This window comes from Bidens hawaiensis, unplaced genomic scaffold (assembly GCF_021521415.1).
Source record: "Bidens hawaiensis isolate Kalapana, Puna unplaced genomic scaffold, B.hawaiensis_p1.1 tig00049487_1, whole genome shotgun sequence".
Lineage (NCBI taxonomy): Eukaryota > Viridiplantae > Streptophyta > Magnoliopsida > Asterales > Asteraceae > Bidens > Bidens hawaiensis.
The window spans coordinates 70,092-86,429 of NW_027498856.1; the positions used below are offsets into that span (position 1 = coordinate 70,092).

General features: G+C 35.7%; 1 protein-coding gene across 1 annotated transcript; it reads right to left on the reverse strand.

The window, feature by feature from the left end:
• Positions 1-11,060: 11,060 nt before the first annotated feature.
• Positions 11,061-13,068, reverse strand: LOC143598052 (putative serine/threonine-protein kinase PBL3). The gene is made up of 5 exons (XM_077076372.1): positions 12,738-13,068; positions 12,195-12,330; positions 11,916-12,052; positions 11,690-11,813; positions 11,061-11,460 (listed from the first exon to the last, which is right to left on the reverse strand). The coding sequence occupies exons 1-5, from the start codon at positions 13,056-13,058 to the stop codon at positions 11,063-11,065; spliced, it is 1,116 nt and encodes a 371-aa protein (XP_076932487.1). The 5' UTR covers positions 13,059-13,068; the 3' UTR covers positions 11,061-11,062.
• Positions 13,069-16,338: the final 3,270 nt, after the last annotated feature.

Here is a 16,338-nt window from a genome sequence, read left to right on the forward strand (position 1 = left end):
ATATTTTAAACGGGTCAGTTGGCTAATGGGTGAAAATTGGAACTCTTTATACAGGTTGTTCACTCAGAATCAATTTATTGCATTTTTGGACCAATGTGGGATTTTTGGGTTATTATAGCTCTTAATTTGGATGACAGTTGCCTAACGGCTACGGTTAACAACTGATTCTTGTCAATTGTCTCTAGATAAATAGTTGATGTTTTATAGTTAATAAGAGTTTATAATTTTTAGGGAATGTTTCACTCAATAAAGACCACCTTTCACTCACACTTGTTACAAAAATTACTCAAATTTTAATATTGGTCATCGTCGTAGATTACTTTTAATGCTACTTTTTACTTTCTTTAACATTAAGTGTGGTCAGGTAACGGGTTAAAGTTCTAAACGGGTCAAATTTCAAACAGGTCATTCGGGTAACAGGCCAATATTTTAAACGGGTCAGTTGGCTAACGGGTGAAAAACGGGTCAAAATTTAAACGGTCACGTCCGGTAACGGGTTAAAGTTCTAAACGGGTCAACTTTTAAACATGTCATTCGAGTAACAGTTCAATATTTTAAACGGGTTAGTTGGCTAACGGGGTTGTCGTGTAGAAACTTGATATTTAGCTTTTGATGGAGTTGACTTCTAAACGGGTCAAAGAGAGCTTATATGGTGACACACAACCTGTTGAGGATCTTATGTAGTCTTATTGACCTCGAAGTGCAGCTATGACTTGAAAATTTTACATATTTTGAAGCTATAGATATCTCCAACTTATATGCTTCTTTGATTAAAATGTATATAAATATGTGAAGACAAACGTAACAGAAGAGTTGCCGCTGACTTGAGCAGATAAAGAACGTTGTATGAAACAACTGATGCGAACCAAACACATGAGAAGATTGAATCATTACACTACAAGGTATGTACTAAATGTGTGATAAATGTATATAAACATTTTTTTACTTTTAAAATAATTGATTTACTGAATATACCGGAGCAGGTTACTGTAAATGCAAAACTATAGGAGTTCATTTATTCCCTATGGCTCAACAAATCACCAATCGGGTTGCTGTAGTAAGGATGCATTTTAAAGCTTTATTGCATAAAACATCCAAAAAATTTGTAGTGATTTGACATTATTTCGGGACTTTTTTCTCTCAAGAAATATTCATTTGAAATTTGTTTTATTTAGCCTGAAGTTGATTATTATTTTATTCTTTCCAATTATTGGATCTGCTAAATTCAAACCTAGCCCGTTTGTTAGTTGCTTGGTTAGCAAATACCCGTCACCTGACCCGTTAACAATTCTTTTTGTATCAACAAACCTGACATTGTCCTTTGATGCTAATAAACCTGTAGCCACAATTTTTTACCCGAAGATGAATTAATTCTTTATTTGATTTGCGTTGTGACTAATTGATTCCAAAACTGTACCCTATAACAAAACGAATTTGCAGCCCTTTGACTTGTTTAAAGGTTGTTTGGTATAACCAACCACTGCTTCAAATGCCTCTTTGACCCTTATTATGCTATAAACTGATCTTAATGAAACCTATTAATACCGTATCATAACAAACCGAACCGATGCCACTAAATTCTCGTTGCATCGCAACAACAAAGTTTACCCGCCGCAACGCGCGGGCTCTCCTGGCTGCTAGTATAAAATAAAAATTGATGGCCGAACCCGGTGGGCACCATGTGGCTCCACCACTAACTATACTTTTCTTAACTAGACCTATATTCATTCAACACCAGCACGGGGAATGATTTGATATATAAAATATACAGAGAGAATAAAAAACATATGATTTGCAAATGGGTTGTAAGATTCCTACTCTAAACATATGCATAGAATAAAAACATGAGTAATTTTTGAAGTGATTTGATGTATTCAGACCTCGATCCCCCCCCCCCTTACAAGTTTAAAAGTTTTGTCAGGATTCCTTTAAACTCGCTGCCCCCCATTGTGAGTTTATGTTGGTGGTTAAACTCGTAGCTCCCCCCCCTCCTTAACGAGTTATCTATTTTACAAAAAATAAAATAAAATAAAATAAACAAACCACCTATAAATACAAAGGGTCTTCTAAACCACCTAGAAGGTTCCCCCCACCCCACAAAAAAAAAAATTCCTAAGGTCAAATCTTATAAAAAAAAGTTATTTTGAAAATTTTGTTTGCTTAAAAATGCTCCAACTTCCAACTAGTTAAGTGATTGCAGCGATCATTAGCCTAACTGGTTGAAATTAGGTATTCAAATACTTTAATTTAATTATTGGGTTTAAGTCCTATATGTGATAAAAAAAAATAGAGGGCTTTAGATTGGATCAAAGAGTTTTTCAAGTATGATGAGTTTCCTTTTGAGAGCGAAATAAAAATTGATTGAATAGGCCAGTAGCATGTTAGTGATTCAAATAGATATTAAAAAACAAAATAAAAATGGTTAAGCGATTCTTTGATTTAACCATCACTTGCCATTTGCCACCATACCATTTGGTCAGGTTTTAACAACATTGATAAAGCATTTGTTTTTTTAGCAACACAATTAAGGTATTTGTTTTTTTTTTTCCCTTTAAATGCGTTAGTGACAAAGATATTTATAAAAATAGGTTATTTATAAAATATTTATCAAAATGAGTGTTATTCTCAACTTAACAAAAACTCATTTTGGTAAATATATTTTAAATAATCCATTAATAAATACTTTTCACCCAAAATTTATAAAAAAAAAAACCTCATTGTTCAACCTATCGACAAACAATACCAACAGTGGCACAAGCAAATGGAGCAATCAATACCTAGTCTAAGATCGTTGATTAATATCTTGGATAGTTATCAAATGACATTTGACCCAATGATATTTGGTAGTGTAATATACGCCTCCTCTCTTTGGAGGCCGACGATTCAATCCTGTAATAGACATGTTCAGTGAATTTAGGAGTAGGTCATTAGTCTTTAAACACAATACATTGGATAGTTGGATCGACAACACACCTAGTGTTATGGAAGATTGCATGAACGTACTATTAAACCCCATATGGAATTATGGATATTGAGACTTTATTTGGATCAATGAATGCTAGAAGGTAGAAAACACAAATGCAAATGTTTGAAAACCCGGAGTTGAGGCCTAAAAACGGCCCACAGAAAGGCCTTGATGAGCCCAAATACAATGATTTAATTTTGTTTGTTTAGCCCAACTCCAGGCCCGAAATCCATCATTTTGGATCCGCTTTCAATGCTTTAGAATTTCGTTTTCTCTAGGTTCTGTTTCAAAACAAAGACATATGGTTATTATCTTTAAAGCTGACTCCTGGTGACACAGAGAGTTTTTTTTGGAATATTTTAAGCTAAGTAGCACGGGAACGGGTACAGGAACAGGATACGGGGACGTTACGGGTACGGGAAACGGCAAAAATCAAAAATCCAAGATACGGGTACGGCAATGGTATGGCAAAAAAAATAAAAAAAAATACAAATATATTAAACAAAGTCCAATATATATATATATATATATATATATTGTTTGAGAATTGAATACGTTAGTTAAAATCTAGGGTTACAAATGAGATATACAAACCTAGAGAGACTAGATTAAAGAGAAAACACCTTTTTATATAAAAGTTTAAAAGTTTTTAGGATAAAATTCATACAAATGAAACATGAAGGGGTTAAATGTTAAAATAAACCTAAACTTATTTTAAACCTAAAAAAAAATTAACAGCCGTCAGTATCTCTTCCTTCTTCTTCCTACTGCTCCGGCGCTGGAATCTCCGTTTCGGAAACTTCGAACACGCCGCACCCAAAGCCCAGATACGTATTACACCTGTCCCCAATTTTTGGAAACGGCCGGGAAACGTTTCGGCGGTGTTTCGCCGGTGTTTCCGTCCCCGGCGCGTCCCCGGGACGAGGACTCCACCTCCTTTGGCGTTTCGGTGCAACGTAGATTTTAAGTACCATTTGCTTAGCAGCATTGCTCTCTGAGCTCTTTTGTCCACCATCGCTCCTCTAGTACTAGCTCTGATCTCTCTTCAGCAGTTGTAGTACGAGTCTTTCATTCATCTCTTGCCCTTTATAGTCGTAATCGCTAGAAACTCTAGATCATTGGCAGTTAATTGGCATTGACGTAATATTTTTTCTCCTGTCGGAAGGGGGTCCTCGAAAGCAAGAAAAGGCATTGCAAATGGCGTGCCCTTATTTCTGGTATATATTTTTAAGGGAAAATTCCCAAAATAGCCTTATTTTGAAAATAGATTCTAGGTTTGTCTCCCAAACTTAATAATTCCAAAAACGGCCCTCTTTAACTAATCTTTGACCATGTGTTAGGAAATTTAACACGTCTTTGACGACATGCTAGCATAACACGTCGTCAAAGACGCGTTAGATTTCCAAACACATGGTTAAAGACGCTAGCATGCCGTCAAAGATGTGTTAGATTTCTTAACACATGGTTGAGGATGAGTTGGGCCTCCAAACACGTAGTCAAAGATATGTTAGCACCAAACGTATAGTCAAAGATATGTTAGCTTTTTGTTTGTTTTTTTAATATTATATTTTTATAACTAATTTTATTTATATTTGTTTTTCTTATATAACTTTTAATATATAAAAGTTTTATATTATTTCGAATATACCGACGAGACATGCTTACTTTTACATACTTACCGACATAAAATTACTCAAACTCAAGCCGTGCCAAATCAATATCGAAATATTCAATAAAATTTGACCCCGCTCGGTTTTAAATAAAATTTATGTCGGTCCGTAGATAAAAGTAAACATTTCTCGTCAGTATATTCGAAATAATATAAAACTTTTATATATTAAAAGTTATAAAAGAAAAACAAATATAAGTAAAACTAGTTATAAAAATATAATAATAAAAAAAACAAACAAAAAGCTAACATATATTTGACTATACGTTTGGTGCTAACATATCTTTGACTACGTGTTTGGAAGCCTAACTCATCTTTAACCATGTACTAGGAAATCTAACGCGTCTTTGACGACATGTTAGCATCTTTAACCATGTGCTAGGAAATCTAACGCGTCTTTGACGACGTGCTACGCTAACATGTTGTCAAAGACGTGTTTGATTTCCTAACACATGGTCAAAAATTAGTTAGAGAGGATCATTTTTGAAATTATTAAGTTTGGAGAACAAAACTAGAATATGTTTTCAAAATAAGGCTATTTTGGGAATTTTCCTTATTTTTAAAGGTGAGAAACTGAAGTAGTAACACTCTTTGGTAGAATGGTCACAGTAAAGCTGCCTAATGTTATTCTCCTCTTCCTTTGTGGGACTCAAGTTCGAAACTCTTGCACTGCAGTTACCCATTGTAATTTATTAAGTTTTATTTTTTGTGTATATTCTAAAAGATTATTACTTAAACCAAGGAAATCTAGAATTACTTGGTTGAATGGCTAGAGGTGAGTTGGTTAACTTAAAAACCACACATGCTTGGCTTAGTCTTTCTTTCGAAACTTGGGATTTTATTTTTTCTTTTAGGTTTTTTACAACTTTGGTTATTTTATTGTTTCAAGATAATTTAGTTACATCCTTTATAAACTTCATGCATGGGAAAAAACCATAAAAAAAATACAATATAAAGTATTGGTAACCAACAATAACGTTCTTTTTTACATTCCAGTTCAAATGTATGTTTGGTAGCTATACGGTGTGTTGGTTTCATAACAATAGTTACAAGCTAAATCAATATTGCTTAAAATGCAAGACAAATCAAAATTCGCCGCACAACGTGCGGGGGAAATTTTCTAGTTATTTATAAAAGTATTAGATTGCTTGCTGTCACTCTTGGACAGACGTTAGGATTAGAGGTGCACAAAAAACCCGAACATGGAACCAGACACGAAAAAACCCGGAATCGGTTTTTTTAAACCCGGGGTTTTAATACCCGATCCTACCCGTAGGGTACGGATAGGGTATGATTTTCAATGCTGAAACCCGAACCCGTACTCGATATAAACCAGATAATACCCGAAACCCGGTTCTAGTTATACCTGAAACCCGGGTTTTTTCCATATCCGAACTGGGTTTTTTGCATACCCGAACTGGACTTTTTGCATACCCGGATATTAGTGTTTGTACACATGTGTCTGTGTAAACATACCCGGGTTTTTTGCATACCCACAGATTTATAGCCGCTCTACAGCAGATCTTTTTTTAAGCGCATATTTGATATAGATACTTATTTAGAGCAGCGCCTTTTGATATAACAAACAACAATTTAAAACACATAAAATATATGCTTTTTATATCATTTGTTTAGTTTTTTACATATGTTTGAATGAACTTTAAGGTTATATGCAAAAAAATGGAGTTAGGATAAAAAAACGAAGCATGCCCGTTAACACAAGAGCATTGCAGAAAAATGGTTTTTTTAAGACCCGGAATAGGGTATTAAAATATTCAAAAAACGGGTTTTTTCAATACCCGGAAATAGGGTATTCAAATATCCGGGTATTGAAGACTCGGTTCAATACCCGACCCGAACCCGGTACATAGGGTATGGTTTTTCAAGCCAATATCCGGACCCGAACCCGACCCGGGTATTACTAATACCCGATTTTCCAATACTGGATCATACCCAAACCCGGTTCCTTACCCGAACCCAGGTTTTTCTAATACCCTATTTGTGCACCTCTAGTTAGGATATTCTTTTATTGATGGGTGCAAGAGAAATATAATGAGCTACAACACGAGTCCCTACTATATACCTTGACCGGTACTTCCAGTTCCAACACCGGAAGATCTCATGCTCCTCATACTGATGCAGTTATTTTTATATAATGTAATTGTTTTATTATCAATAATAGCTAATCATATGATTATTGTTTATAGATTGCCACATTAAAATAAAACCTAGAAGTAGCGGAGATTGTCACATCAATGGAAGCAACGACCGATTCATGGGTTTTGTAATCCAGATTTGATAATGCACAATTCGATTCCTTGTCCTTCTGAGACATGAGTTTTTTTTTTTCTTGAAATAGGCAAGCGTGTAAAAAAAGAAGTGGTTTTAAATGGTTGACTTTATTTTAAATGATTTTAAGTAAGTTGCTATTTTAGGTGACGGATGTAGGTGACACCTATATGTGGAAGACTATTCTCAAGTAGAGGGTTATGAATAGGGTGAACAATTTGTAAAATATGTACGTTAATGTAAAAAAAACCCTTATAAAATAATAACAACAACAACAACATTATCATACATTAATGTTAATATTTGTAATAACGATATAAACAAAAATCATAAGTTAATATTAATAATAATTATTATTATAATAAATATTCTAAATAATATTAATAAACCATAATAATAATCGCAGTCTATTTATTTAAATATCGTTATAATGATATGTAAAATCATTTTATAATTTATGATTTACTTTTATATAATGCTAGGCAAAGAAACTACAACACAATACAAAATCGGATGGTGGCATCACCTTCATCTCCAAGTCAATATTTTTAAAATAGTTCAAGTGGTTTTTAAGGCTAAATGCATTTTATTGTATTGTTGTTGTTTTTTTGTCTTGCATTTTATAAAAGTGAAGAATAAATTATTAAATGATTTTAACATATATAATATATATAATACGTATTTAAACAAATAGACAGGGATTATTATTTAACCTTTATTATTATTATTATTTAGAACGTTTATTATTATAATTAACTTAATTTTGTTATTATAATTATCATGAAAATTATCATTAATTTATGATTTTTAATCCTAATACTATATTTATTATTATTAATATTATTATTATTATTATTATTATTATTATTATTTATTGGGGTTTTCTTCATACTAGCATGTCTATTTTACAAATTCTTCATCCAATTCAAAACACTCTGTTTGAGATAGAGGCTTCCCAATGTCCTACCATCTCACACGTTCAATGACATGAACAACTACCTGGAAAGTTTGCTGATGTGTCACCCTAATTCACTCTCTGAGATAGCAACTTACCTAAAATGACTTAACATAAAATCAGCCACCTAAAACCATTTTTTTTCAAACCCACCAATATTAAACCAAAAGAAAAAAAAAAGGGTTTAGGGTGGGACGGGGTACATTTTTGGTGTGTGTCTTGGTGGACACTTCACTATTGATGTGTGGGTGGGAAGCGTGCGTGTGTTAGGTGTGTGCTGGGTAGTATGGAGATGTGAAAAGTAATGTTTGCGTCATAGTGAAGTGCAAATTTGTTTCGTGTCTTTTTTCACTTGGGTGCTGTTTGTTTTTTAAGACAAAAACTGTCTGCAATCTGATTTCATCTGATTTCACATGTTTAAATTAAAAATCGTCAAAACCGAGTTGTGAACAACCATACGTAAAATGTTATTTTTTTAATTGAAAAAAAAACTACAACAATATCATACTCAAATTAAAGAGAATAAAATTCTCGTTTTTATGATGTTACTTTTAAAAAAAATATTAACGTGTGAAAAAATTATAGTCGTTTAAAAATCGTGAGGGAAAGTTGGTTTAAAATTAAAATAAAAAATAATATATAGTAAAATATGAGGGATCAAACTTGCTAATATGATTTAATTGTGAGATTTTATGTTTGAAAGACCATTTTGTCCTTCTTCAGCATGCTTTGTATGTGGTACCATATGTTATATAGATTGTATATCCCTTAAAACTAAGGCGTCTTAATTTGCCCTCATATCGTACGTTATATATAGTATAGATATAGATTATATGTTTTTAACATATATGAACTTAAGAATCCAATTATTGGTTGTGTTGATCAGGTGGTGAGAACCAGATGAAGTTAAATATCAAGGTATGTAGTTTCTATGCTCCATGGGTTGATGGTCCTTGTCAAGATAAAAAGTGTGATAAGTATTGTGCCCGTTTAAAGGGGAGATTGAAAGTTAGGGGAAAATGCTTGGGTCCTCCATTGTGTGAATGCAAATATATTTGTTAAATCTTTCATGCATTGATCAAGATGATGAATAAAACGAAGCAAATAAATTCGTAGTTTATTTCCTTTCTTAGGTAAACATTTTGAGTGATCATCGCGGTTAATTGAAAACAGAGTTTACTTGAAAATTGTTTTTGATATCTCCATATTTGTCCCTATATGCATTGAAATGATGATTAAAAGATATGTCAATATTATGAGATTATTGTCATGTGTTACATTAACATGTTTTATAAACTCATGATCAAAATATAAAGTTAAAATTTGATTAAGATATATAATTAATAGTTGAGATAATTTACTTGACAATGTGTCACGACAAAAGAATTCATATAGAAACGTTTGGAGGGGTAATATGAACATAATCGGTATTGCTGACTTTTAGATTATTAGTGATTATGGAATTTTGGTTGTATATGTTGCTATAACGACTTGTGCCTAATGCAAAATGATCAAAATGTTTTTCATTTAGCAAAATAAGTTAAATAAGTTTAATGACGGACTTGATTGTAACAAAATTAAAACTTTAAATATCATTATTTAAATACTGAGAATACAAATATTTAATTATTAGATTGAAATAACAACTTTGACACCTTGACCACAGTTTACTTCATATAATATCATGTAAAAGTGGGGTTTTTTTTAACAAATAATTGATTACATAAAAAAAAGAATTGAATTTCAAGTTTTTTTTTTATTTTTTGATTTTCCTTTTATGTGTTTCTTTCTTTTCTTAAAAAAAGAAAAATACTAAATGGATATTTTAAATTTTTTAAGTTTATAACAAAATATATATTTTTAAATTACATTTATTTCTAGAATTAGTTTTTATCTTATTTTTATCTTCACGTTCATATAAATATATAGGTTTTGGATCAAATACAAATAAAATTAACGTGTTAATTGTGAAAATCAAGTAGAGTAATTATATATAGAAGTAGAGTAATTATAATTATGTTGATTATCACAATTAACATGTTAATTTCATTTGTACGTTAACTTTCCCTTAAATATATAATCTTTATTAAAAATCGACAGTCAACTACACACTTTTATTATGTTTCAAGTTTCAACGTTAACGAGGTTAATACTAATGTAAAAAGTCGTTGAAAACCACCCCGCCGTTACGCCGTATGCCCATATCTACATTTCAAACTCGCTTTGAAGCGCATGTTATATGATGCTAGTTATAGATAATTTAACATGATTTAATGGCTACCATAATTATAGAAAATCTATGTTCATGGACAGCAACACTTAAAAAAAATGCATATGATTACAATTCTATTCAATGTAGCGGTGGCTATAGTTTGGCTTTGGAACGATTCAATGTATCATGACTAGGATAGGTATAGAGTTAGTTGTATTAATAATTTCCTTAAATAGTAATTAATGCTTAAATTTATTAATTTAAGGTAAGCATTTTATGTTTATCAAGTGTGTTGACCAATTTAAAATGAGTCAAAAAATCATATATTGATGTACCATCTTTACAATAAGGGGGTGTTTGAGATTCCTTATTTTGCCTTCTTATAACTTTTTATTAAGTTAATAAGTTACAAAAGTGTAACTTATGGGGTTTTTCCTCTCATAATATAAGCAATCCCAAACACCTTATTACTTTCAAAAAGTTTATAAGTTATAAGTTGGTGAAAATAAGCAATCCCAAACACCCCCTAAATAGAAAAAAACGGAAACCCAACCATATGTAAACCACATAAATTTTAAATTGGTCAAATTGACCGACTTGCTTTGATTTGACAATTGTTTTGGATTCTATTGTTTATAAATTATAAGCATCCCAAGACATACGTAGATATGAAAACCACTAGGAGGCCTAAAAATCAACCTCAAAGTGGTAAAATTAAGTTTTATAAAAGAAAACGACTGATATTAAACACGCAATGCACTATAGCTTAAAACAATACTCTAACATCACGGGTCGCGCCCGAGCACAAAGCCCACTTAGCTTTACCGCGAGCCACTAGCCAAACTATAAAGATTTTATGAACTTTTTACTTATCATCCCATGTGTGAGTTATTATCTACAATCACTTGTATATCATGCAACAAAACTTGCACATCATGCATGAAGAGTTGTACATCAAACATATATACACCATCATCTTGAAATTTTACCTACACTTATCTCCTTCAAACTCCTAAACTTTTGTTGGTGTTGATCAGGTGAACCTCTCAAAACATCTTTCTGACCATTTTGAATATCTAGTAAAGTAGCAAGAACCTCAGCCATAGTCGGCCTGAACCGGTGGTCACTATGGAGACACTTTGATGCGAGTGCAGCCACGGCTTGTGCACTCTTCTTGGAGTATTGACCACCGAGTCGTGTGTCCATGATTCTAAGAATCCGTTTGGTATCACTTAGAAACGGTTTAACCCATTCTACCAATGTCTCTTCTACCCCACCAGCTCTCTCGTCGGATATGGCTCGTCTTCCTGATAGCAGTTCTAATAAGACCACCCCAAAACTATACACGTCGTTTTTTGGTGTCAAATGCCCTGAATAGTGTAAAAATCGCCTTGTTAAAATTAGGTAACACGTGAATAGGTCGAATGTGTATGTACATTGTTTATATATTTTATGTAGAGACAAGAAACGTATATATAATGTAAATAATCAGGCGTTAGAGAAGTGTTAGGGATTGCGATTTAATAATGTTACATACAAAATATTAAGTTTTGTAAAAGGTAACTTTACACAATAGTTCAATGTATTAAAAACTCGTACCTGTTGCTACATATTCTGGGGCAGCATAACCGTTGGTTCCAACAACCCTAGTAGACACGTGTGTGTTGTCTCCAACAGGACCATTTCTTGCCAAACCAAAATCTGAAAGCTTCGCGTTAAAATCCTATGTAATCCAATGACAAAAAAACCATTAATAAGAATATAGGAAACAAGAATATCTTTGCTTTATATCTTAACATAAAAGGGAAATAGTTTAGGCATGCACCGAATCTAGCAAAATGTTGGAAGCCTTCAAATCACGATATATGATACAAGGTTCTTGGCTATGCAAAAACGATAAACCTTGTGCTACATCAACCGCGATGTGCATCCTTGTAGCCCATGGCATCGGTTGAACACTTTCTACAAATAAAATATATAATTTGTTTAATAAATGCTATAAAATCTTACTATGTATTCATGTTTTGTGGGTCACGTATCATTCTATGACGTCGGACCCACAAAATGAAACAAGCGGTATCAGTATGAAGAAAGTAATACTCACTTCTAAACAAGTGATTATCTAAGCATCCTTTTGGCATGAACTCATAAACTAAAAGGCGGTTATCGCAATCTGAACAGTAGCCAATGAGTTTAACAAGATTTTTGTGATGAAGTCTCCCCATGTAATCAAGCTCGGTCTACAAGTAGGAAAAAAAAAATCAAAACACAATTTCTTGTGAACCAGCCAAATTGAGTATTTTTAAACCGCCTCCATTTAAAGTGTCCAGTTTTGGGTCGGACCATCATATTGGGCCGGTCGTTGGTCCGGATTTAAAAGATGTTCTTCAAATTTATTTCCTTCTTAAAATCTTATTTTCTATAACTCCACACATAAAGAAAAAGTAGTTTCATCTTTTGTTTTTAACTACTTATATATTTACATATATAAATTTAAATTATTTATGACGTTATCTGTTGTTTTCTAAAATCTTGTTTTTTAAAACTAGTCCGAGTAGTGGGCAACTAAAGATGGCCAGTTGGATGACCAGCCTGGTTATGAAAACACAAAGGAAACAAACATAGCAAACGAAACGGGACCACTTACAAGCCATTCGCGGTGACCTTGGCGGCTATCATCTTTCAGTATCTTGACAGCCACCACTAGCCCCGTGCCTGGTTTGGCCGGAGCAAGGGTGGTCTCATCAACCCACCCTTTAAAAACCTGACCAAAACCGCCCTCACCTAGAAGGCTATCGGGCCGGAAGTTCTTGGTAGCAGTCTTGAGATCACTCAAGCTAAACGCTTTGAGGTTAATCGGAATTGGCAAATGATCATTTTTATGTGCTTTTGAAACCTTGTTGAAGCTCACTGTTTTTGATTGATTCTTTGAGGATTTTGAATTATGTTTCCCACTTTTGTTAATCATATCCTCTGTAAATCAAAACGATCAACAACACATGTTACATATAAAAATTCATATTGAAGAAGCTCTATAATTAAAAATAACAAATAATAATAACAATAATAACTGACGAAGAAAGATAAAGACTGGCATGGTTGTTAAACTCTCGACTAGGCGCTGATTAATCGCTAGTCGCTAACCCACCGACCTGTCGCCGGTTAATCCCCATTTATCTAAAATCGGTCAAAATTGAAAGTTTTATATATAAAATTTGTAATATATATGTATATTTGAAAATTTACATATGAATTCCAGTTCGATTAATCCTCGATTAGTTGCTAGTCCTTACCCCCACAGCCCGACTAGCACCTAGTGATTTCTAGAGTACTGGTACCCAGAAATTGAGTAGAAGAAGCATGAGCAAAGTCATAATAATTAAAATTAACAAATAATAATCAAATATTACCTAGAAATTGAGTGGAAGAAGCATGAAGAAACACTAACCTGACCCCGGGCAGATTACGGATAACCTGGGGGTTAGATAGATGTTTCCCACGAGGGGTTAGACCCTTGGAAGATGGTTCTTCTGATAACCTGCAAAACAGACACCGTGAGCTCGTCACTGAGAAGGGGGGGGTTCCTCCTTGTGACCACCCTCCGGCGTGAGAATCAGACTAGATTGCTCTTTAAATATAAAAGTATATTAAGAGATTGCTAGAGCAGATATCAGGTATATATGATAAGATAAGATGTTGTAAGATGATCATACCATTGGGGTATTTATAGCCGAAGGTAGGTTTCCAAGGGGTTTAGCCGGCCCAACACGCTACCAACTGTAACCTATGCACGTGCCCTGCCTGTGAGTGGTGGATAGGTAGCGGCTGACACAGAGCAGGCGTGTCGTGCACTCTTCCTCTTCTGCCAACTACAGGCTAGGCACGTGGTATGGCAGGAGTTGGTGGGTAGGCGGCGGCTATTGGTCACAGTGCTGTGGCGTGCTGTCTGCCATGCTGCTGTCAGTGAGCTGTCGCATTCTTGGTCAGATCTTTTGTCTGTACCTCGTCAGGTATCACACAAAAGATCCTCCATCATACGGACTGGCTCATTTAGGCGGGAGTTTTCCCCCTCCCGCCTTTGCTCATTCCTTCAGGTGACACTGGGGAGAGTTAAGTGCCTTGTGCGTGTAGCCATGCTGCGCGGGTGGCCTTCCCTAATGGCTTGTATCCGAGGCTGCGGGGACAGGCGGAGTCCTTCACCATTGGGAGGCATTTCCTGCGGGACCAGCTTGCGTACTGCGCGTAAGGACGTTACGTCTCTGAGCATGGTTGGTCCTGCGGATCCAGTTGGTCTCTGCGCAGACGTCCCTGTTTAAGGTGAGTCTTGCGGGTCCAACTGGGCTCTGCTGGGACCTACCTCTTCAAGTCCCCCCAGTCCAATGTTCTTCTCATGAGTGTTTAATAAAATGAGGTGAACTTTTGGACTTGAGCAAAGGGTTTTGAAAAGGGTTTTGTAAGGTTTTCCATGGGGATTCTTTCCGCGGAAGTCCTTGTCACTTGCAGAAATGCCCGAGTTTCCTGCTTGGTCTTTGGGTATGATGCGGGTAGGTCTGTAACCTCCTCGCAAGTCAGGAGCATTGAGTCCCAGTTGTATGTATTTTCCATGAGGTTTTGGTAGTTTTGAACATAGTGATCAATTATGTTAAGACCACCAATTCCATCTTGGAGCTTCAAACAACGTAGTTCTCGACGTTCCCGCTATGCGGGGATGTTATTTCCGTTTCCGCAAGCATTGCCCAGAAGATCCTTCTTGGTTTCAATTCCCAGCGGAGCGCTAGGTATGTGAAGGGTTTTGCCTTAACACTGTACCTGTGCTCGTCTTACGGTTACTTTACTTCCAAGGTATTCCTGGCGTCAATTCCCTGCGGGTGCTAGGTATGTGAAGGGTTTTGCCTTTACACTGTACCCGCACCCGTCTTATAGTTACTTGGTTGCCGAGGTACTTGGCTTCAATTCCCTGCGGGTGCTAGGTATGTGAAGGGTTTTGCCTTAACACTGTACCCGCATCCGTCTTACGGTTACTTGTTCACCAAGGTTTTCTTGGCTTCAATTCCCTGCGGGTGTTAGGTATGTGAAGGGTTTTGCCTTAACACTGTACCCACAGCCGTCTTACGGTTATTTGTTTGCCAAGGTTTATTTGGCTTCAATTCCCTGCGGGTGCTAGGTATGTGAAGGGTTTTGCCTTTACACTGTACCCGCATCCGTCTTACGGTTACTTGCTTGCCAAGGGGTAAGGGGTATTTTCCCGCTTACTTTTTAATATTTTCGAATTTTGAATTTTGAAATTCGAAGAGTTGGTGAAAAGATAAGTCCAAACCTCTGAAACGTCGTGCGACGGTTTCTTCTGACTGTGTCAGGACGTGCAGGGAGTTATGGTGACGTGACAGAACATGGTCATTCCAGTTGCTTTTTCAGGCGCGTGGGCACGGGATTTCGGGCGCGTAGCCGCGAAATCTCTGGCATACGTCCTTGTGACAGATGTTGCCAGCTTGCTTTTGCCACGCGTCCTAGTTTCATTGCACCTTTGATTTCTCTCTCTTCCGTATTAAATTCATCGCATTAATTGCGATTACTATATAAAGGGGGAGAGGGTTATTTGCAATTCACACTTTTCACTTTCATCTCTTCTTCTCAAGTAATTTCCGGCGAATTTTTCTGTTCAGTAAAGCATTACCCTGAAATCTCTTTTCATCTTTCTTCCACCATGTCTTCTCATGATGCTGATGACCAGAAGACTGCTGGCGAATGCCAGTGCTCTCTTCCTGTCGATCTGTACCAGTATATCGTCAGGAAGTTCATGCTCGAGTCTCTCGAGCCTGAGTTTCCTGAACCCCACCATACTGTGTACGATGCCCCTAGTGGCAAGATCGGGGTTTATGCTGCATTCTTTGTCTACGGAAACCTTAGGTTTCCGTTGACAAAGTTTGTGTACCGTGTCCTGGAGAGGCACGGTGTGCACCTGACAGAGGTGCACCCCATGGCCATTGCCAAGGTCCGGCACTTTGAGTGGGTGTGCCGGATACTGGGCCTTGAGCCCCTCGTTGACCGTCTGATGACCTTCTACACTTGGAGGTGCATCCAGGGGTGGTACACTCTTACAACCCGTATCAAGGGTTTAAAGATTTGTACCACCGAGCGGAGTCTTCGCTCATGGAGAAGAGAGTTCTTCTTCATATCCGCTCGCGCCATCCCCATCGCCATGAAGTTCAAGAATGGCCAGGCGCTTCCGAACCTTCCCGCCCTCAAAC